Source organism: Paramisgurnus dabryanus, chromosome 23 (assembly GCF_030506205.2).
Source record: "Paramisgurnus dabryanus chromosome 23, PD_genome_1.1, whole genome shotgun sequence".
NCBI lineage: Eukaryota > Metazoa > Chordata > Actinopteri > Cypriniformes > Cobitidae > Paramisgurnus > Paramisgurnus dabryanus.
In genome coordinates, this window is record NC_133359.1 from 13,640,461 (window position 1) to 13,663,727 (window position 23,267).

General features: G+C 36.8%; 2 protein-coding genes across 2 annotated transcripts in view; both read right to left on the reverse strand.

The window, feature by feature from the left end:
• Window positions 1–430: 430 nt before the first annotated feature.
• On the reverse strand, window positions 431–15,070 carry parvaa (parvin, alpha a). The gene is made up of 13 exons (XM_065273528.2): window positions 14,784–15,070; window positions 10,350–10,439; window positions 10,155–10,225; window positions 9,922–10,024; window positions 9,665–9,805; window positions 7,793–7,908; window positions 6,309–6,367; window positions 5,606–5,625; window positions 5,469–5,530; window positions 5,317–5,385; window positions 2,849–2,950; window positions 2,403–2,475; window positions 431–1,973 (listed from the first exon to the last, which is right to left on the reverse strand). The coding sequence occupies exons 1-13, from the start codon at window positions 14,917–14,919 to the stop codon at window positions 1,897–1,899; spliced, it is 1,119 nt and encodes a 372-aa protein (XP_065129600.1). The 5' UTR covers window positions 14,920–15,070; the 3' UTR covers window positions 431–1,896.
• Window positions 15,071–17,674: 2,604 nt separating this feature from the next.
• mical2b (microtubule associated monooxygenase, calponin and LIM domain containing 2b) overlaps window positions 17,675–23,267 on the reverse strand; it is a 66,159-nt gene continuing 60,566 nt past the window's right edge. Inside the window, exons 33-37 of the mRNA XM_065291716.2 lie at window positions 23,163–23,261; window positions 22,892–22,985; window positions 19,398–19,497; window positions 19,252–19,325; window positions 17,675–17,859 (exon numbers count right to left, since the gene is read on the reverse strand). Coding sequence (XP_065147788.1) covers window positions 17,675–17,859; window positions 19,252–19,325; window positions 19,398–19,497; window positions 22,892–22,985; window positions 23,163–23,261 — 552 coding nt within the window. The remainder of the gene's footprint in view (window positions 17,860–19,251; window positions 19,326–19,397; window positions 19,498–22,891; window positions 22,986–23,162; window positions 23,262–23,267) is intronic.

Consider the following 23,267-nt stretch of genomic DNA (forward strand, 5'->3'; position numbering starts at 1 on the left):
CTTAAATATTATTTGAAAAACCCTGGCAAAACACTCAACTGCTACAGCCTATGAGATCTCAAAATTGTTTAAGAGATCCGATCAGATCATTATTTTGATTTACCATCATTTTTGAAAGAATCCAATAAGAATGTTGAAATGAATTCTCAAACACCAGTTCCCCATATGGACGATAATGGTTTTGAATGGAAGTAAATGACCCCTAAACAGCCTTCCATTTAAATAAGGACAATGAGGGGCAATGTCTGCTGGTCATCCATGTGGTATTTTTAAAGCCGCAAGCATCTGCTCTAGTGAGTAAAGCGAACAGACTCCATCACTGACTCGATACGATTTAAAGTACAGCCACTCGAGAGCGTAGCATTTGGAATGGGGAAAGGTGCAGAAAATGACACCAAAAGATAAGTTTGACAAAATCACAAATGGCAGATGATCTTCCACATTTAATGTAGATTTTGTAACATTTTCGGGTGCAAAAAAAGTGTCATTGTTTTATGAATAATGTTAATGTTACTGCAATGGAATCCATCAAATGATGATAAAAGAGATGAATCTTTTTTACTAATATAAAAGTTGAAAATATGCATAGTTTCAGATGTGTCATTTTAAATAGAAATTTTGCCCAATTCAAGCCATGTTATACGATAAAAATAAATTATAGTTAACACAAAGAAGTACACATGATATAGTCACTACGGTACTTCAAAATAACAAACTGAGCCAAATGTGTCTATCAACATTATATAAAAAATATTATAAAATGTCTTTGGTTGAGGCACATGCACTATGCAATTTCTGCAAGAAAAGAAATCACAAGAAAGGCTGAATGTAAAACGAACATAAAACTGCACTTTAGCTGCTGTCAGGGTTAAAGGGCTATTCCACATTTTTGAAAGGCTCATTTTCCAGCTCCCCTAGAGGTAAACATTTGATTTTTACCCTTTTGAAATCCATTCAGCCGATCTCCGGGTCTGGTTTTACCACTTTTAGCATAGCTTAGCATAATCCATTGAATCTGATTAGACCATTAGCATCATGCTCAAAAATAACCAAAGAGTTTCGATATTTTTCCTATTCAAAACTTGACTCTTCTGTAGTTACATCATGTATTAAGAGTGACGGAAAATTTAAGAGTGACGGAAAATTAAAAGTTGCAATTTACTGGGCCGATATGGCTAGGAACTATACTCTTATTCTGGCGTAATAATCAAGGAATTTGCTGACGTAACATGGCTGCAGCAGGTGCAATGATATTACGCAGCGCCCGAAAATAGTCCCCTTGATAACTTTCAATAGCAGGTTTTAAATAGAAAAAATATCGAAATTCTTTGGTTATTTTTGAGCGTGATGCTAATGGTCTAATCAGATTCAATGAATTATGCTAAGCTATGCTAAAAGTGATACCGCCAGACCCGAGATCGGCTGAATGGATTCCAAAACTGTAAATATCAAATGTTTAACTCTACGGGAGCTGGAAAATAAGCCTATTTTCAAAGAAAGTGGAGGTTCCCTTTAAGTTTGAGCCATTACCGTGCATTAAAACAATAAACAAATGTGACGAATAATGTGTGAATAATGTGAAGTGCAAGATACGATGGTAATCTTCAATACTATTTAGGCCCTTAATGAATACAAGAATACATTTTATCTTATAAAAATGGCTAATAACATTTCCAAAAATAAGATGCATTATTTGAGGACTGGAATGCTGCCATTAAAACATTTATATTCTTAGTGTTATAATCTTTAGTGTCTTTACATCTATCTAGACGACAAAAAAACTTAAGACACGAATGACAGTAAAGTGGTGGTATTATACAAAACCATTATTAATATCAGTGTCTGTCTGTGACTCTTTGATATCAGTTTAAAAACATCAAAAAAAATTGTTGGTGCTCATTCCACGTGCCTGTACTTGGTGAAAAGATTGTACAGAACTCGAAGTGTTGACTTTAGGTCACAATTCACAATATCTGAAAGAAAAATAAAACAAGAACAACAAAAAACTGTTATTATTAAGTAATATTACTGGGTAAAATAACTTATACAATGCAAAAATGTATGACACATTGAAGCAAAATTACAAAGCAGACAATGGGGTCTTCAAAACACGAACCTTATATATAAAAGTATATATATATATAAACTATAAAATTTAAATTTAGCACAAATAAAGACAGTCCTGCTTTAAAATTGTCCTAATGGAAGTTTTCAATTATTCCAGAAACTTAAAGTATATTAAAGGTTTAATAACTGCATGCAGGTTAAAATATCATTTAGGAGCTAGGAAAACATCAGTAGCTATAAACAGTTCTAACAAAGTCCCATCTTTAGTAAACAGCTTCTTAGTGCAATGACAAAACTAAGCTAATAGGATTTGCTGTGAACAAAAGCATAGTTACCCTCAGGCCTGGGTTTTGGCCTCTCCAGGCCACCGTCCTGCATCAGCTCAAATGAGAAAGACACATTATGAACCTGCAATTAAACAAAACAAAGTGACACCCTTAAGACATTTAAAAGTAGGAGGTGTTTAAAAGAGAACCCAGTTCACAAAACTAAACTGCATATAGACCTAAAGCGGTTATCTCTAAAATCCACACGCAAGCTGGATATTACAGCTAAGCTACACACCACACCACTTATCCATTTCCTGTGCAGAGGCAGATTACAGATGCATCCTGGTGCTACAAGCCCATTTGGCACAGGCCGGGCCTTCTGGATTTGACCCAGGTGAGCAGCCTGTTCTCTGGGCTCGCTGTCAACAACCACCCCCTCACTTAGCATAGCACACCAAGATGGCTTTCAACATTGAAAGATGATTATCGCAGATGTAGTGCTAAACTTATACCTTTTGGTCAAAATTCTCAGGGGTCAGGAAGAAGTTGTAGAGAGGAACGAAGTATCCTTCCAGAAGTCCCATCAGAAGCACCAGATATACACCATCTGCAAACTACAAATGTGTTTTAGTTAGAAATAGTCAATCCTGTTGTAGATGCCAACCGTAGCGATGTTGAGAATGGATGATAACGTGATTTAAAGATACAGGGTCCTATCATACACCCAGTGCAATGCGCGACGCAAGTGTCTCTTGCTAGTTTCAATTCTTTATCTCCTGTTTTTTACAAATAAAGTATTTTTTACAGTACCAACCTTTTCTTGCATATTTGCTAAATATTTTATGAGATTACAATGATTATGTAGGATATCAATACTTTTACAGCAATTAAAACCCAGCTATTTTTACTTCCATGACTGAAGAAAACGGCTTTTAAAGGTTTTAATATCCAAAAACAATAATTTCAATACAAATAAAAACAACACAATTGTTTAACATTAATCTTAAACTGAGGGTCTTCTCCCTCCTTTTAGTTTTGCAGTTTATTAATCCCACTTTCTAAATAGGGATTAGGCATGGCACCAGGCCCAACATGCTTTTGAAGAGGATGAGAGCTGAGACTCTCATTGGTTTATTGAACGTTACGCCCAAAACATACCCATTACTCATTATGAGAATATGAACAACCCTTTAAGGCCGTGCGCTTGACACATAAACAATTTTTCCTGTCGTTAAATTAGCAAAAGTGGGTTCGGACATGGCCGTTTAGACTGTGCGCCGTGCGCTTTACGCCGGTTTCACAGCGCATGAGGAGAGCGTTTGCTGCGCGTGGCCATTGTGCTTTCACACCGGCTGCATTTGCAGCGCATACTGTGCAGTTTAAATAACATTATAAAAATCTCAAGTTCACATTACATTATTTTACATGCATTTATTAGCAAAACCTCTTCAAGACGCTTTTTGAAGTTCAGTGTAATTTATATAACTATGATTATATATTATTATAATGACAGATATAGACACAAAACACAATTATAGACATAAAAAGCCCATGGCACATTATAAGTTTTGTTTCTCTGAAGTTTTACGATAAAATAAAGAATTCACTCAGTGATTGACAGCATGAAGCAGTCGATCGTGTTTCCCTTCAACAGTTTAAGCATAAGATTTACATTTATAGATGAATCTATTTCTCTGAAGATTATTAAGATAGATGAGGACTCATTTGCTGGGCAGAAAGTGAATGAACGCAGTCTTCTGGCAACAGTGCATTAATATTTCATTGCTTTCTTTTAAATTGCTCAAAGTCATGACTGTTTCAAACACACTTGCGGTCACATTCGTGATTTTATTGTAAAATTACACTTTTTCGACCCAATCCACGACCATTTAAACCATAAACAATGCACTATCACTTTAATAGAGCGTGAGCAGCACAGCAAAAATAGAGCCGACGCAGAAACGATAGCAGCACTGCTGCTTCAGCAACGCTCCTGCCACGAGCTGTTGGTTGTAATATAAAATCTCACTGCTAGATGCGCTAAAAACCCACAAGGGACCTTTAAAAGGATAGTTCACCCAAAAATGAAAATAATGTCATTAAAGACCCTCATGTCGTTCCAAACTCGTAAGACCTCCGTTCATCTTCGGAACACAGTTTAAAATGTTTTATATTTAGTCCAAGAGCTTGTTGACCCTTCATTGAAAATCTTCGTACGGTTTACTGTCCATGTCCAGAAAGGTAATGAAAAAATAATCAAAGTAGTCCATGTTGTGACATCAATGGGTCAGTTAAAATGTGTTGAAGCATCAAAAATACATTTTGGTCCAAAAATAACAAAATGTACGAATTTATTCAGCATTGTCTTCTCTTCCGCGTCTGTTGTAAATCGCATGCGCGAGACTAAAGTCACGTGACTGCAGTGACGTGTTATCCTCAGACATGTTTACGAAGTTTTTTTTTTCAAACTTACAGGGTGCATCTCTCTCAGACTGTAAAGGAAGCCTGGTTACACAAAAAAGCTGGATCGCACCAGATAACATGTCAGCCGTGTCGGACATCAGACAATGCTGAATAAAGTCGTGATTTATTTTTTTTTTGGACCAAAATGTATTTTCTATGCTTCAACACATTCTAACTGACCCACTGATGTCACATGGACTCCTTTGATGATGTTTTTATTACCTTTCTGGACATGGACAGTAAACCATACGTAGATTTTCAATGAAGGGTCAACAAGCTCTCGGACTAAAATCACTTAAAACATAAACTGTGTTCTGAAGATGGACGGAGGTCTTACGAGTTTAGAACGACATACGGTTGAGTCATTAATGACATTGTTTTCATTTTTGGGTGAACTATCCCTTTACGGCTTAAAGAAACATTTTATGCAAAATTGCGGAGTTGTAAACTATTCATTTAATGTGTTTACGTATACCAGGCAGATTATATACTTTTTTGTGTTGGTATAATGTGATACCTGCGTGTCCAGCTCGGCTACCTCCAAGTTCAGCTTATTTAGGTGTTTGTTAACAAAGGTGATCAAAGTCTGCAGAAAAACACAGGCATAGGTTGTCAAGCTTGTCTATATGTGTCAATGTAAAGGCTAATATTCATAAATGTTTATCATACCTTCTTCACCACATTGAGCTTGTCAGGGGCGTGGTCAAATAAGGTATCAAAAGCATCACGCTCTATAAGTACATTCATTATTATAGTACGACCATAACTATTTTATTATTGTTCAAATAACAATTAATTCAACTTACCATGCCGACCAGATAAAGCCCTGTAAAGATAAAGAACAGTCATGTTAAATTATAATTGTGCCAATATAAAATGTGTTTTCACAGGCAGGGTCACATATGGTACCCTAGGATCAAACCTCTGGCATCTATAACTTTACCAGGAACACTAAAAGATACAAATAATACACCATGCATTTCATTTAGCTTTTTACTCCTACAAAACCACGAAAATGAATCTCCTGTAAATGTTACGGGGCCCTTAAAGCCAGGCAGAACAGTGGGCAGTGATATGGTTGGGTGAAAGGGTGATCAAATCGATCGGGCAAGTCTGAGACAGCACTGGACAGGGTCCTGTCCCCATGAGACCTCCTCCTGCCACACTCTCTAATCACTCCTGCCAGCCATCAGCCCGGGCAACAGCAGCTACTGTGTGTGTGATAACAGCCTTAGGAAGTTTTCCACAAACACACACACACACACACACATGCAAAAACACACACTTATCTCCCCAGCTGCCAGGTGCCTGCTGGACCTCTCGACAGTCAGCTGTGCACATATGTGTCCACACAAAAGGGTGATAAAACAGTGTCAGGGCTAAGCCAAACGCCAATGATTAAAGCATATGAATGGAAAAATTACAAAAGGTGTAAAGATGTTAAACCCGCTGATGTGGGTGAGATAGAGGTGAGATATGAAAATGAGTGTGATTGCAGCATTGACGTACTCTGTGTTGCCAGTGATCTCCTCCAGAATTTGACGGGATTGGAGAATTCCCTCTCGTTTCTAAACGGAAGAGAACATAAGAGTAAATCTCTGGAAATCTGCTGTTTGATATCAAAATGTCTGTTATGAGACAACAATGAGTTATTCATCAAAGTACAACAAGACGATGCTAAAGGAAAAAATGTGTGCAGTAATAGTTTATACTGCAGTATTCCCATGCCATTTGACCTACATTTTCCACCAATTTTCCTGTCGTTTAGGATAACAGGATATGGATTTTAAGAGACCAATCAAGATGCTTATTTCCAGCTGCCTAATATTTCATAGATGTAAATAACAAAAAAAAAACTTTCACTATAGAAGATTTCATTTTCATTTACCTTTCGGATAGGAAAATCACAATTCCTTGATTTTCAAGGTTTCCTGTTACTCTAGGAACCTTTGAGACATCTACCAATTAAACTAAAAAATTTACATTATTATTGGTTTAAAGGTGCCAAAGAATGCAATATGGTACATTTTTCTCTAATATCTACATAGAAGGTATGTGGCTTTATAAAGGGCAAAAATGATCCAGAAACATTGTTAGATGTCCATTTAAAACCCTAGGATTTGCCCTTAGACTGAAATGGTTTGTTATTACCTTATTTGAAAGGGTCATGAATAATAATGTTGAGCTCTGCTCTGATTGGTTGTTTTTCAGAGCAGTTCAGTTCAATAGCTCTGTTTGTTTGCGCGTGTGTAAACAAACCTTATGTTTGAGCCTGTATCAGACGAAGATACAGATTTTGAGGAATAATCAATAATTCGGAAATTGGTAAATGTAAATTCAAAAGTAGAACTTCCTCCTAAATGCTAACACATAGCATTAACTAGCATGCAGCGCTAACTCAGCAGTCACAGCTTTGTTTTTAGCATTGTACTTAATTTAATGTGTCATTTAATGTACATCTCGAGTGTAATGTCACAGTTGGTGTTAAGTTGAGATTGGTGTGTTTTATGTGGTCTTCGGCATGCACAAGGTTGACATATGAAGGATAAAACAATCATGTTTGAGGCTCATGATATGTCATTACCATGTACAGAACTCTTATTATTCATCTATGCCTAGATAAATCGAGTTTTACATTCTACGGCACCTTTAATTAGTTAAATATTGCTTTTGTTTCTGCATATATGTGACCCTGTCTCACCATCTAATTATATTAGGAGCATCAAAGTTTGATTTCATGTTTATTTCATTTCTTACTCAGTCAATATTAAAGATATCAAGTTTATATTTTCATACAATGTTCTTTACATTATGTAGAATGATTTTATTTAGAAAATAATAAATCACAAAATATATAACAGGCAGGGTTACATACTTACAGGTAGGTCAACAAACTAACCCGAACATTAGTTTGATTTTGTTGTAGAGTGGTCAGAAAAACATTTAGTTAATTAGAGACATAATAGGAATATGAATAATTTAAAGCTACATACCTGCACCACAACCACCTGTATGGACACATGATCGGGGAGCCGTATAGGTGCTCTGAATTGTTGTGACAGCGCCACCAACAGGTGAAGGATGGCCACAATGCTCTTAGCATGAACCGCTGGAAACAGTCAAACATTGTATAAATATTATTTGTACATTAAATTTATAGCGTTTTTGAATTTTATTTCAATAAATTATATCAGTGTTGGCATAAAGTGGCTACAACTAAAACAAGCCTTGTGAGATGTTACTTAAGGACACATGATTGATTTAAAACGAGAATCAATAAAGTAAATAAATCTTTCCGCCCCATGAAACTTAAAGCACAATAAACGACCTACAATCTCTTTAGTGTCTTTTCTGCCACAGTGAAGGAATTGACTTCTGCTAAAAGGCCCTGTTACATCACTTTAAGTGTTTTCAGAGTCTTTGATGAAGATGACATGCAGACCAATTAATAGGATCTTAAACCTTAAAGGATTACTCCACTTTCATAAAAAACACAATATTTACTCACTCCCACGTCATCCAAAATGTTGCTGTCTTTCTTTGTTTAGTCGAGAAGAAATTACGGTTTTTGAGATAAACATTTAAGGATTTTTCTCAATTTAATAGACTTTATTGGACCCCAACAGTTCACAGTTTTAATGCAGCTTCAAAGGGCTCTATGCGATCCCACATGAGGCATAAGGGTCTTACCTAGCAAAATGATTGTCATTTTTCGGAAAGAAAAATAAAAATATGCACTTTTAAACCACAACTTTTTGTATAGCACTAGCTGTGTGAAACGCCAGCATGACCTTACGTATTGCATAAATCATCGAAAGGCCACCCATGACGTATGCAAAACTACCACCGCAGTGTGAAAAAGAGGACTGTTCTGATGTTGTTGTATATGGAATACTAATCAGGGTTTCCCGCAGAAAATTTGTGAGGCAATCAAAGGGGCATTATGATGAAAATTTAAATATTTTTATTTAAAACACTCAAATAAAACTTAATTTTGAAGAAACTATGAAAGAAAATGTTTTACCTCTAACGGGAATAGCTGTGTGATGAAGTGAAACTAAAGGGTTAATAAACACAAACTAACCGTCCGTGCTACTCTCCGAGATGCACTTGACGGCCTTTTTTGCAGCGATTTTTTTTAACAACTTAGTTAAGGCGGTAGGGTTTCCCTAGCTTAGGCGGGCCGCCCGAACTGAAAAGTGCTGCTTGAAACCTTGCTAATTAATGTCTTTGTGTCAGTTTATTGTTTAAAATGTTCCACAAATGTGCGTTTCATACACATAATGTGCTTACGCAATATGTAAGGTCGCGCAGGTGCATCACTTGGCTAGTGCAAGAAAAGAAGCTGTGTCGAAAATGACTAATATTTCGCTACCTACGACCCTAATGCCTCGGTTGAGACCTTTGAAGCTGCGTTAAAACTACAATTTTAAACTGCATTGAAAATGTAAACTGTCAGGGTCTAATGAAGTCTATTAAACTGAGAAAAATCCTGGAATGTTTTCCACAAAAACATAATTTCTTCTTGCCTAAACAAACAAAGACATAAACAACTTGGATGACATGGGGGTGAGTACATTTTCAGGATTTTATTTTTATGAAAGTAGAATATTCCTTTAAGATTAAGGCATTTCAAACACTATTGCATGTCTAAGGGCACAGTTCAAATGTCACACCATGTTTGCATTGTCTTCACTTCATCTCCTAGGCAGTGCTTCTAATTTCTTCTCCTACAGAGCAGCTTTAATGGAGAGGTTGGTTTCAATCAAGCTCTTATAATGAGCTCAGACATCTTGTTTAGTTGATACATATGTGTTTTATGGAAGCTGAAGCTCTCAATAAGGAAGGAGGCTTCAGGGACTTACAATCAACGTTCCATTTGATGCTCCTGGTGGAGACCTTCAGAGCATCGTTGATCCTCTCCAAAACCGTCTGTAGCTTCTGCTTCTGGGCAATTTCAGACTGGGTTACCTCAGCGACGTTAAGCTTCTCACCTTCCAGCTTTTCTGTGGGGTGGAAAGCGTGACTGAATCAGAACAGACTTACGAAGAAGATCCCACAGGTAAAGAATTATTAAAATATTAGAGTCTTGATAGTGCCCAAACTATTAGAGATTCCTCACCAAACAGTTTCTGGAGAACCTGTCCGTCATAGAGATCTTCTGCCAGGTCCTTCACAATGATCCTTTCCCCTACCAGCACATCATTGATCCAGTCAATGAGCACCTAATTCAGGCATTCGACATATACGGATTACTGAGATTTATTTTGCTTACAAATATTATACAGTTAAGATTTTGGTCATATTGCAACACCATACACTTCTAAACGAACAAGATGATATTTAAGCACAAACCTTCATGAGTTCCTGCAGTTTAGGGTCATTCTTTGAGTTGGGGTCCACCATGGTGCGGACCTCATTTTCCTCTGTGACAGACAGAAGCAGAAAGAGGAGAAGTAGGACATGACAGGCAAAGATAAAGAAAAATAGAGGTTGGCAAGCGCTTATTATCAACCCGAGGGGGCATATACAAGGCTACGGGTTTAGTACCTAGCATGATGTCCTCAGGATGAAGCTCAAAAGGTGTGGGACTCATGGGAAGATTAATGGCGTTCATACCCTCTTCCTGCAGCTCAGATACTGTGGGATATAAGACACACTGGGTGAGCGATGACAATTATTTCTATATACTGTGACCAAAAAAAATCTCATTTCCTATAAAAAGACATAAGGGGTTCTTTGTAATTCAATATTGCTTTGATATAGACACTATAGTTACAACACGCTGTTAAAGCTTCAGTCTGTAACTTTGCCTCTATATCGCCATCTCTGTTTAAAACATGAAACTGCAAGTAACTTTACATACTTATTTTTATGTGTTGAAGTAAAACATTTCCTGTAAATCATACTGAACCAGAGAGCTCAACTTACAAATTATTATTAAGGCAGGAAGACTTTTTTTAACCTAGTTATTTAAAACAAAAAATTATTGGTGTAACACACTATTAAGGCCATCTTTATGTTTACCGTAGCAAGGAAATGTGTATATGAGGAAATGTGATGCAGATGTCTAGCAGACCAATCACAGTTGCGGTCCATGTAGTATTGACACGTTGTTCTTGTTTTTGGACAGATGGGCGTCTGGCTATGCAGTGATGGTCACTTAAAATTTTTTGCAATTCCATATCAATACCCCAAAATCATCCATATGAAATTTTTGTTATACAAATCAACATAAGCGGAATCAAATGCATCTAGTTGGCACTAATAGGAACTCATTTCCCTAACACGCCTCCCCACTTCCCGCTTTCTATCTACCCCTTTGAATCTCCTTCTCGAAACCACCTGAGATGCCAGCTCATCGCTTCGAACACAACCCAGCATGCATCTCTGTCTGCATCTCTGATTATAGGGATGCGAACATCCTGTGCTGGATTCCAGAGGCTTCATGTGGAGGACGATATCCTATTAATCAACACCCTCTCGAACTCATGCACAGCTGATCTCCTGCTGCTTCCTACAGACACAGGGGGAGGTGGGAGGATGCAATCCAAAGGCATGAAGAGGCATCATGTACATGAATTATAGTGAGGGCTACGGTTGAAGTAGGTGATTGGGTGGTTAACATGCAATGCAGAGATGTTAATATTGTGGATTGTGGTCATTAAAGGCGGAGTCCATGATGTTTGAAAGCCAATGTTGATATTTGAAATCACCTAAACAAACACGCCCCTACCCCAATAAAATCTGGACCTTCTGTTGATAGACCCGCCCCACACATACGCAACCCGGCATTTGATTTGATTTGATTGGCTATAAGTGTGTTTTGGTAGTCGGCCCGTCTCCTTTTCCAAACCGTTTTTCAAACATCGTGGACTCCGCCTTTAAATAAGACAATATAGGTAGGGTGAAATACTGCACAGGTTCACAAATCATGTTCATGGATGATGTATTGAGATAAAGTTAAATGCTAAATGATGTGCGCTAGACGTTATTACTTCCGCACTTAGCGGACTTCCGCACTTAGCGGACTTCCGCACTTAGCGGACTTCCGCACTTAGCGGACTTCCGCACTTAGCGGACTTCCGCACTTAGCGGACTTCCGCACTTAGCGGACTTCCGCACTTAGCGGACTACTACTACAGCGCAGACCGATCGGCCTATGACAATCGGCTCATATGAAATAAACAAAGTCTGCGCAGAATTGATCACTGGTGATCCCCGTGAGATGCATGCTAGATAGAAAAGTTTCCGAGTTACGTCAAACTTGCCATGATGTCATGCTGACGTGTGCCAAAAAAACTATTGCAATGGCGAGGCAGGCTCTTCGGATTCTGCAGTGAGCGCAGTTGCTCTCCACTGACTGCATTGATGAAAAGTAAGATTTGCTGATACACAGCTTAATGCTCATTGGCCAGGGGATGTCAGCTGTTGACTTCTTAATTGTTATTGACATATTTTTTATGAATTCCTTTAAACTTTTGTATTGGTTCTGAATTACTTGTACTGTGAGCTGTTTATATTTCACACAACAGAAAATAATTTGTATTACCACTAGACATATACATCCCAATATTTACGAAGTAGCATGAACCAGTAATGAACAGTTCGCCTTTGTTGATTCTCCTTATAAACATCTTCATGCAAATGCATTTATTGGCATTTCAGTTGCATCTATATAATCCGCGATAAAATACGCAAACTCAATCTCTGCCTCTGCTGACGTTGTGGTGAACTCGAGATGCATCTCAAACAAGCCTATTAAAAATTATTGCGAGAGCGATTCGAAAGCAATACTCTCGCGAAAGTTTGATGTCATACACCGATCAATCTGCGCAGTGCCACATGAAGTCAAACACACCTAATGTTTCTATGGCAACAAAAGCAGAAACCGAGGATAACCTGGACATAGGGATGTAACCATTAACCGTGCAAATGCGCGTTTTCTCAATAAATGAATTTGAATGAATTACGGTGAAATCCCGGCACATCCGAACGCCAGGGGGCGCTCTCACGCAGAAACTCCCTTTGTGCCACAGAAGAAGTAGCGTTACAAACGCTATTCCAGGAAATGTCTGCATAAATATTTATATCGCTGTTCTTCAAATTGTTTCAGGTACTTTCATGATAATAAAGAATATTTTGAATAATTTTGTTTAATGAGTGTTGCTTTTTTAAATGTACGTTATAAACGACTCAGACTCATAATGATTTTAGATTGATAAGGACTTCCTACTGACCAAATGCCGTAGTATATGCCCAAGCTGTGCATGAAACACATAATCGCAGCCTTGCGATTCAGATTCGGTTTCAGACAGCATTTTTAATGGGACACACGATTAATCGTTACATCCCTACCTGGACATGACGGTATTGACAGGCGACCAGATGAAGAGAGATGCTTTTTAAAACAGCTAATTATCCAGATTTAAACATAGTTTAAATTTGGGATAATTCAAGTAGACATGTGAAAAAATATACAACGTGCTGGTAGTTTATGGATACTTTAAAGCAAAAATCTTACATATTGTGCCTTTAACTTGTAATCTTAACTTGTATCACATGCTAGTTCTGTACTGCTCCATTTAAATTTACATTTCCAATCGTGGAACGAAAGCAGTAAACTGAAAATGCACCATCTCCTGAGTACAAGATGTTAAATAGTCCAATCACATCAAATCATACATCAATTACCCATTGCGGGTAAATACGATTCAGAGAAACAGACTCAGCTGTATTCATCTTCTTATTAAGGCTGGTGAGTGCTGATGGATGCAGAACAATCATTACAGAAGTGTACTCTGGGTACCATGCAAACCCAGTGGAAACACTCCAGTTTTATTCAGTTACTAGATAAGAGGACAACATGTATCACTATGGTAGTCCAAGATATTTGTTAGAAATAGGATATGGCTTTAGTTCGGAAAGCAAATGAGACCAAACAGGGAATAAAATCAGATTTGTGTCACTATATTATTTAGTATGAACAGCTGAGGATATGGAGCTCATCTTGAACTCTGATGGCTTTGTTTTCATTCCTCTACAATAACATCTTAAGCCATGTTCAGACACAATACCTTACATGGTTAGAAGACAGTCGAGACTGGGTGTTGACCAAAAACACTGCTTAAAAACAGTCGATTTGTAATGAAGTCTATAAAACGTGATTTTGTTTTAACATAAATGTGTTTTTATACTCCGAGGAACTTAGTATAGTCAGTAAGTGCTACATGGCTTAGACCAGTGGTTTTCAAACTGGGGGCCAGGGCCCCCAGGGGGGCCGCGAGATAGTGCCAGGGGGGCCCCAGTTTTATGACATTTTATAAAATACATTAATTTTTCATGAATTTTGTGTAATTAAACCTAAAAAAATAAGGCTACTTACCAAAATCACTACTTTTTTGTATAATTTAATGTTTTTTTTATTAAAATGTTGAGTTTTAGAACAGTTTTTTGTCACAAATTTCTTTGGGGGGGCCGCGAAGAAATGCACCATACACAAGGGGGGCCGCACGCTGAAAAAGTTTAAGGTGTGGTGAAAAATTTCGAAATATTTAATATTTATATAATCACGCCTAGAGGAAACAGATTTTGTAGTCTGTCTTACCAAGTAAGTACTAAAAGTGAAACCTAAAACAACAACAACAAAAAAAAAAAATCTGAGGTGAACGATTTAGTGGGCGTGACGTCATCTATATGACGCCGTAATGGAAACTGTACTTAACGGTGTGTACACGTTACGCTTTTCGCGGTTTTAAAAGCACTAGCTGTTGTTCGTTTAAAAGTTTTCACATTATTGGTAACCAACAGTAATGTTGACAGTGTTAACAAACGCCCGTCCGGTCGAAGGAGGGCACTTTACAAACTTCAGTAAAAGTTAAAGTTGTCGTCTTCAGCACTTCTCCTTCAACTTATTTCGCGATCAAATATTCAATATCTGTACCGCGCAACACGCAAACTGTGTACTTTAAGATCATTCGCTACCTTCTTTCGCCTTTTTTCTCCTGACCAGAGTCCCACCAAGTTTCCCGAGGAACGAGTCATCTTTCTTCCTCGAAGACGGAGACTTTGGGGTTGGTGACTTCGGAGAGGACGGAGATTTCTGCGGGGAGGACGCCATCGATTCCCGATGTTTTCAGACGAGTAAGCGGGGTCAAAAGTGTAAATAATGCCTGATTTCCCCTGTTGACTGGATGAGTAAAATCCCAGGAACAAGAACGGAAACGGAATTCCAGCTATTTTGCCCAGCCTTCTGAAAACCAGCTTCCTAATCCTTTGATCCCTCCCTCTTTCCCTGAGGGAGCATATTTACAAAGTTATTCGCTCTTATCGGCACATGCATCACATATTTTATTTCCGCTTTAACCACTAAAGCACTGAATGTAAAATTACGGAATTAAATAATAAATAATTGATTTTATTTTGTGAGTAATGTCTTTTAAAATAAAATTATTTGATCTATAAATAAATCTCAAACTTCAGTGGTCCAACCAGATAGTGATGGGCGTAGCTTGGGTAAACCGCGTTTGCCAACAATAATTGCTATTTGCACTAATCCCGTTTATTAATTCTGGTTAGTGCTGGTTAATACAAATACTGTACAACTGATTATTATATAGTCATTGTGTTCATTATGCATGTTTGTGTTAACAGATTTGCGACTTTTTATTTAAAAATTTATTATTAAATGTACGTTAAAGGTGCCGTAGAATGGAAAACTGTATTTATCTAAGCATAGATGAATAATAAGAGCGCTGTACATGGTAATGACATATCGTGAGCCTAAAACACGATTGTTTCCTCATTCTTATGTAACCCTCGTGTGTGCAAAAGACTGCTGGAAAACAGGCCAATCACGTAACACCGACTGTGGCATCACAGTGGAGATGTACGCCCCAACATCAGTAAGTACAATGTTGTTACAATGCTAAAAACAAAGTGGTATTACTAAGTTAACGCTATATGCTAGTTAATGCAATATGCTAATGTTTAGGATGAAGTTCTACTATAGACGTTACAGATACGCAGTGGCGGACGGTGACTTCTTTTTTCGAGGGCGCTCGATGTCAAGTTCGTCACAACATGTATGTAGCCCGTCGTGCGTGGTTTGTCATTTCAAAATATGTTTTTGAAGCGTTGAGTGAGCATCACGTGTCTTGTCAAAATAAGTGCCTACTGCAGACGCGTCTAACAGGATTATGATAAAAAAGACGCTCGCGTTTGCCAGATACTCGCATAATCTCATGCATAATCAGAGTTTACTGTTAAGTGAGTGTCTTGCATGATCTTTTATCATAAATGGTTTTGACACGTGTGCAGCAGGCACTTATTTTGACAAAACACGTGATGCATATGGTTCACATGACGCAACAAACACATTATTTTGAAAACACGAGCAACACACGACACTCCAAACACTTATTTTAAATTTGCGCCCCTCGGAAGAGCAGTCACCAGCCACCACTGCAGATATGTTTTGCAGGTTCATACTAAAAAAACAAAAACTTACCACTCAGAAACGTCCATTAGCTATCTCTAAACAATAGATTTTTCCTCAAATTCCGTATCTTCGTCTAAAACAGGCTCAAACATATATAATCTGTTTACACACACAGAGCTACTGAAAAGAGCTGCTCTGTGAAACAGCCAATCAGAGCAGAGCTCAACATTATTATTAATGACCCTTTCAAATAAGGTAATAAAAAACATTTCATTCTAAGGGCAAATGTTAGGGTTGTAAATGGACATGTAAAACCATCTCTAGATAATTTTTGCACTTAATAAAGCCACATACCTTCTATGTAGATATCAAAAAATTATTTAACAATGTATTATTTCAATGCATTCTTTGGCACCTTTAAGAAATATAAAGGCTGTAGAAGTTTTGTTAATTAATACAAACTAATGTAGTTAATATAATGTACTAATGCAAATGTCAACCTGATCATGAAAAACGTATAACATACGGATATCTCAGACTCCGGTGTAAATATTCGGTGGTTTAAATACCCATGCAAAGTCCCTATTCAAGTTTTTAAAGCAGTTTCTTCTGTTTTATAGTTGCAAATTTCAGAAATGTCAAGTACATAACTCTCTTTCTTCATCATAAATGCGCATACAAAAAATTAAATAAATACCAAATCTTCTTTAAAAGAGCCAAACCTACTGCAAATGTCACATCCATAATGCTGGAAATGCCCAGATGTAGCCTTATTGTAAAGTGCTAAAATGCTATTTTATTTCAACATATTTCTTAATCCGAAGAGTCCAGCCATTGTTTCAGTTTTTACATTTATTAAATAAAATACACAAAGGAACAGACAAATAAAACCAGAGCCCAACCATTAATAAGCGCTTATGTGATTCTTGCAACAAATCAATATTTTGTTTATGCATTAGGAATAATTGCAATTTAAAGTCACTTGAGAAGTCATACGCATTGCACGACTAAGAGAGAAACAGAATAGCTTGACTCGTACATTAAACTGCCATTAACATTTGGCCTCTTCATGCACCACATAACCAAACAAACATTCATAGGAATTTAAGACACATCAAACAAGTCCAAAAACTAAACCGCTATAACTATATAAATAATAATGCACCATTGTGGATAAACTCTAGATTCATTTTTTCACACCTCTGTGGCTGTGCAATTGTGTTTGTCCTGAAATGAACATTTCTGAACTAATTTTCACTTTACAAAGAGGCACGTGTTTGTTTTTTGGTTTATTTCATTTCAAGAAGGCAGCATTTTTAGTTTTATAGTTTGGTTTAGATCTACAGTAGACGTTGATCTGTGAAGGCTCTCTTGCTGGTAGGTACAGTAGATGCACATCTCAAGTAAAATGCTTAATCCAGTGGATTTCAAAAGTTTAATTCCAGTGAAACTGATAGCGCTTTGAGAGGATCAAGCTCTCCAGGTCTCTGTCCTCTGCTTTTTCCTTTAGCCGCTGCTCCTCCAGCAGACTCACTAGTTTGTCTCTCTTCTCCACCACCTTCATGATCTCCACCAAGAGGTTTTGCTCCTCCACTAGCTCACTTGCACTCTTTTCACAGTCTGAAAATGAGAAATAATACAAAATGTGAAGGACTATTGTCAGTTTTGATTATGGTGCCGCTGGATCGATTCACACCAGCTCAGACTCAGTATTTTTTGACCTTACTCTATTTTAAACTCAAATTGAAAAAATACTGAAGATTTCACAGATGCCAAAGTTTTTCCAAGTACATTGGTTTTGCTTTTAAATGTATGGGTTTAAAAAGCTTACAATAAAACTATATGGCTAGGGCATTTGTAATAGGGTTTGTGCCGCACTCTCCTCAATTGCTATGGCGTTCAACGCATTGGTCATTCCTGATCAAATATAACATAAAATCTGTTCTCAACAACGCACAAGGTGTCATTCATGTTAAACAGTTTTTTTAATTTCCCCCTATTTGCGTCTCACGGGTAAACAGTGTGCCTTAATGTAGAGAACAAAAATAAAATTTGTTTGCCGGAGGCTTAGGACCAACCATTGACTTGCAAATGAAGTCACTGTCACCTTCTTCAGCAGTTATCAATTCCTGTTCACAAGTAAATGTGGCACCACTTGCAGTATGTTATTCCTTTTACAACCAATTATCCAGTGCAATATCCGATTCATTTAAAAACGCTGTTCCTTAAACCCAAACATTATCAAATTTAACAAAGGAATTACATTTTGTCCATAATTGGGAGGTTTTTCACGAATGAAACCTTCTGAAAATTTTTATTGTCAACCTTAGCAAGTAAAACTGAATATACAAGGCCATTTATCTTGCATTTACTCAAGCAGACAGGCCGTATTATTTATGCTTTACAAAGGGACATTAGTGTGTTGCATTGGTTATAATTTAGGCAACATCCTTTGCAGGTGTATTTGCGATATTTTGGTTTCTATACTATTTCTTTAAATAGTATGCAACATCACTGTAAAAATTCATTGTTGCGCTTAAGTTTTTAAGTTTAATCAACTTACAAATTATAATAATTCATTTAAACTCTTGACTAGTGAGAAGTTGCTATAATTATAAAAATGAAGTTGAATTCACTTAAAACTTAATTTTTATAATTTATAGCAGCAAGCTCTCGGAATAAATATAAAACATCTTAAACTGTGTTTTAAAGATGAATGGAGGTCTTACGAGTTTAAAACGACAAGAGGGAAAGTCATAATGATTTTATTTTATTTTATTAATTCAATTTTGGTGATGGTGCAGTGGATAAGACACACGCCTTTGGTGTAAGAGACCCGGGTTCAAATCCACTGTGACACACCATTGTGTCCCTGAGCAAGACACTAGTTGCTCCAGAAGCATGCGACTTCTGAAATATATAGCAATTGTAAGTCGCTTTGGATAAATGAATAAGTAACTTAAAAATGTAAGTGCAACAACGTAGGCCAATATGCATGCATTATAAGCCCACCTTCAGCGGTCATTCGCCGTCTAAGGTCCTGCTGCAGTCGACTTTGAGTGTCCTCCAACTCTAGTTCCTGAGCACTAAAGATGAGATTTCATGTAAGAGATAGACATTTAACATTTATTGAACACTATAATATACAAATTCCTTACAAGATCATGAGTTCAGACTCATATCGAGCCAGTTTGTTCTTCTGCAAGACCAGTTTGAACCAGGTTTGTAGTAGCACGTTCTCATCCGTAGAGTCGCCATCTGTAAATAAGATGACAAATCAATCATAAAAACACTGTTGTGTTAAATTTGTGTTCGTCGCACACACCTGAGCTAAAAATAAAACTGCAGCTTTTGTTATGTAACAACATTTTTTATGCTTCATCCTAAGCAACTTACAGGCTATACATTTTATCCATATGTGTATTTTTAATGGCATTTTCAAGTCTGCCACAATCACAGTACAATACACTCCAACTTTCTATCCATTTACAAGTCCTAAATGTCATTTAACAAAGAGCCCATTCAGCAAGAATACACAATCCCACAGACCCTCAACTTAATACAATTATTCACACAAAGACATGTAAACATGCAGCACAATGGATTCTGGGAGTTCAAAGTTCACCGTTACAAAAGCAACACCGCTATGCATTAATTAATAGATTTCTGTTGCGACTGCTGATAAAAGAAACACTGTACTATCCACTTCACAAAAGGACCTCCTCTACTCTGCCTGCATCCTTGTAACATTGTACAAGACATGCACTGTTCAATACTTTGAAGAAACAGGCCAGAAATAAGATGTTTCATGACACAAAAAAATGCTTTCACTTGCTTTTATGTATTAACCATACGGGAGCCTTTAAGCACCAATGCATGAGAAAGTATTTTTTAGATCCTGCATTACTTGGCTGTTACAAGCTTGTTTTCTCAAGACCAGACAATTTCAGATCAGGCTGTAGGATGTTAAAGAGGTATTTCTATGAGGACGCTGGAAAAGTGAATTTTTAGTTGTTAAAATTCAATTTACAGGCCTGATAATTAGAGCTTAGAGCTTTCAAAAACATGATTATAAACTCATTATGCGGTATGTTAAAAGGGCACAGCGATTTGGCTTTTTCCTTAGAAAAACTTGTTGAATTTAATAATCCCCACGGGGCACGTAGATCAACATTCACCAAAATAATGAAACATCGCATTTCCAACTCATTTTGGAGGCACTTTTCCTTTTCTCTGCCTATTTACAGAACCCATTACCTCTGCAGTCATTTCAATATAATTTTGACTCTAAATGGCCATTTAGTTTGAATGCAAATCACTATTATTTGAATCTCTAATTTTCTCTCTTTAAAAAAAGTCATAAATAAAAGGCACAGCTTATTTTGTAGTTGCCTTTGTGTGCAAGCAGTCTGGATCCGTATGGCGGGTGCTGGTCTTGGTTTGGGCTAGCGTCTATATATAATTATGTAGTGGTTCAAATTGTTTGCTTGGATAATGAAAACTGTATTGTGCTGATCTCAGTGATTGTATGTGAATGTATGTTAAGAAAGTAAAAAAGGAAAAGTGAAAAGGAAAGTAGGGAGGAATGGAAAAGGATGGAAAGAAAAGATGGCAGGAAAGTTATAGAGGAAGAAGGAAATAGCATTACAGAAAAAAAAGGAAAGGTAGGGAAGACATTTAAAGGACGGACATTAGGGAAATAAAGGAAATTAAGGACAGTAAAAGAAACAAGGTAAAAAAGAAGGAAGAAAGGATAGAAGGACGGACATTAAAATGAAAGAAAGCAAGGGAGTACAGGAGTACATAAAAAGAAAGAAAGAAAGAAAGAAAGGAGAAAAAGGACGGAAAAAGGTAATAATTAAAGAAAAATGAAATGAGAAGAGAAAAAGAAGAAAAGTTAAAGAAGGGAGGAAGGAAAAACATTAAAAGAAAAGAAAGGAAAGAAGGGAGGGAACAATATTAAAAGGAAGAAAGTAAGGAAGGACATTAAACAAAAAGGAGGAAATTAGATATTTAAGAACTTTTAAAGTCAAGGAGAGAAGAAAGGAAGGAAAGAACGAAAGAAGGACATTAAAGGAAATAAAGAAAGGAGAGGAGAAAAAGAAAGAAAAGTAAAAGGAAGTAAGCAAGGAATGAAGAAAGGAAAAAAGAAAGAAAGAAAGGAAGGAAGGAAGGACGGACGGAAGGAGAGACCTTAAAGAAAAGAAAGAAATAAGAGGAGAAAAGAAGAAAAGTAAAACGAAGGAATCAAGGAATGAAGAAAGAAAGCATAAAAGAAAGAAAGAAAGAAAGGACAGACATTAAAGGAAAGAAAGAAAAATGAGGAGAAAAGAAGAAAAGAAAAAGGACGGAATCAAGGAATGAAGAAAGAAAGAAAGGAAGGAGTAAAGGAAGGACAGATATTAAAGGAAATAAAGAAATAAGAGGAGAAAAGGAAGAAAAGTAAAAGGAAGGAAGCAAGGAATGAAGAAAAAAAGAATGAAAGGATGGAAGGAGAGACCTTAAAGAAAAGAAAGAAATAAGAGGAGAAAAGAAGAAAAGTAAAACGAAGGAAGCAAGGAATGAAGAAAGAATGAATGAAAGAAAATAAGAAAAAAGAAAGGAAGAAAGAAAGGACAGACATTAAAGGAAAGAAAGAAAGAAGAGGAGAAAAGAAGAAAAAAAGGAAGGAATCAAGGAATGAAGAAAGAAAGAAAGAATGAATGAAAGAAAGAAAGAAAGGACAGAAATTAAAGAAAAGAAAGAAATAAGAGGAGAAAAGAAGAAAATAAAAAGGAAGGAATCAAGGAATGAAGAAAGAAAGAAAGAATGAATGAATGAAGGAAGGAAGGAATGAAGGAAGGAAGGAACGACAGATATTAAAGGAAATAAATAAGAGGAGAAAAAGACAAAAGTAAAAGGAAGGAAGCAAGGAATGAAGAAAGAAAGAAATGACATTAAAGGAGAGAAAGAAATAAGAGGAGAAAAAAGGAAGAAATGTAAATTAAAGGGAGGACAAACATTAAAAGGAAAGAAAGGAGGGAAGGACATTAAACAAAAAGAAGGAAAGGATATATTTAAGGGACATTTAAGTCAAAAAGGGAAGAAAGGAAGAGGAAGGAAGGGACAAATGATCAAAGGGAGGGAGGAAGGAAGGATGGAAGGAAGGAAAACAGAAAAAAGAAAGAAAGGCGAAAAAGGAGGGAAAAATTAGATAAACAAAGAAAAAAACAAAGAAGGATATAAAAGAAACAAAGAAATTAAAGGGAAAAGTAAGAAGAGTAAGGGAGAAAGGCCAAAAATTTAAACATTAAAAGGAAAAGAATAGAAGAGAAGAAAGCAGAAAATAAAAGGAATGGAAAGAGTTTTTTTTACAATGATACCGCCACCGAAAGGTCAAACAAAAGCTTTAGTACATAATGTTATTATTTTCTATAATTCAACAAGTGTATAAAATAAACTGAAAATATTTCTGTCTTCATAAAACAGATGTGAGCTCAAGTGTTCATGTTTAACCGGTAAACAGCATCAAGTGACTTTCAGCGACAGAAATCCAAAGCGTAAGTGTCATAACACCCCTTTAAATAATCATCACACAATGCAGTATGTGAAAACAGAGGACATGTAAGGACAAAAAGACTGATAATGAATGAGTTTAATGTATTTATCCTACCCGTTTCTCCTCTGAGGATCTTCTCCAGAGTTACACCTTTCTCCTCCAAAGCTCTCTGCTTCTCTTCAACTTCCTCAAGCTGTCTCTGGATCATCTGTGAAAACCATTACCATGACTTTAAACATCTTCTGTTATTCGATACATACAACAGTTATGCATTATGTGTGTGTGTTGTGCTTAATAATCACTATTGGGTTTGACATATGAACTTCAGAGGATTCTGTACCGATACTGGCAGGCCTTATCCAAACCTATATTGTGCATGACATACCTGAGCTCTGTGAAGTCTTTTTAGCTGTTCATTTTTGGTTTTTCGAATGGAAATGTTCTCTTGTGTATTCCTATTGGTCTCAGGTGTGCCTTGGTGGGACTTTAA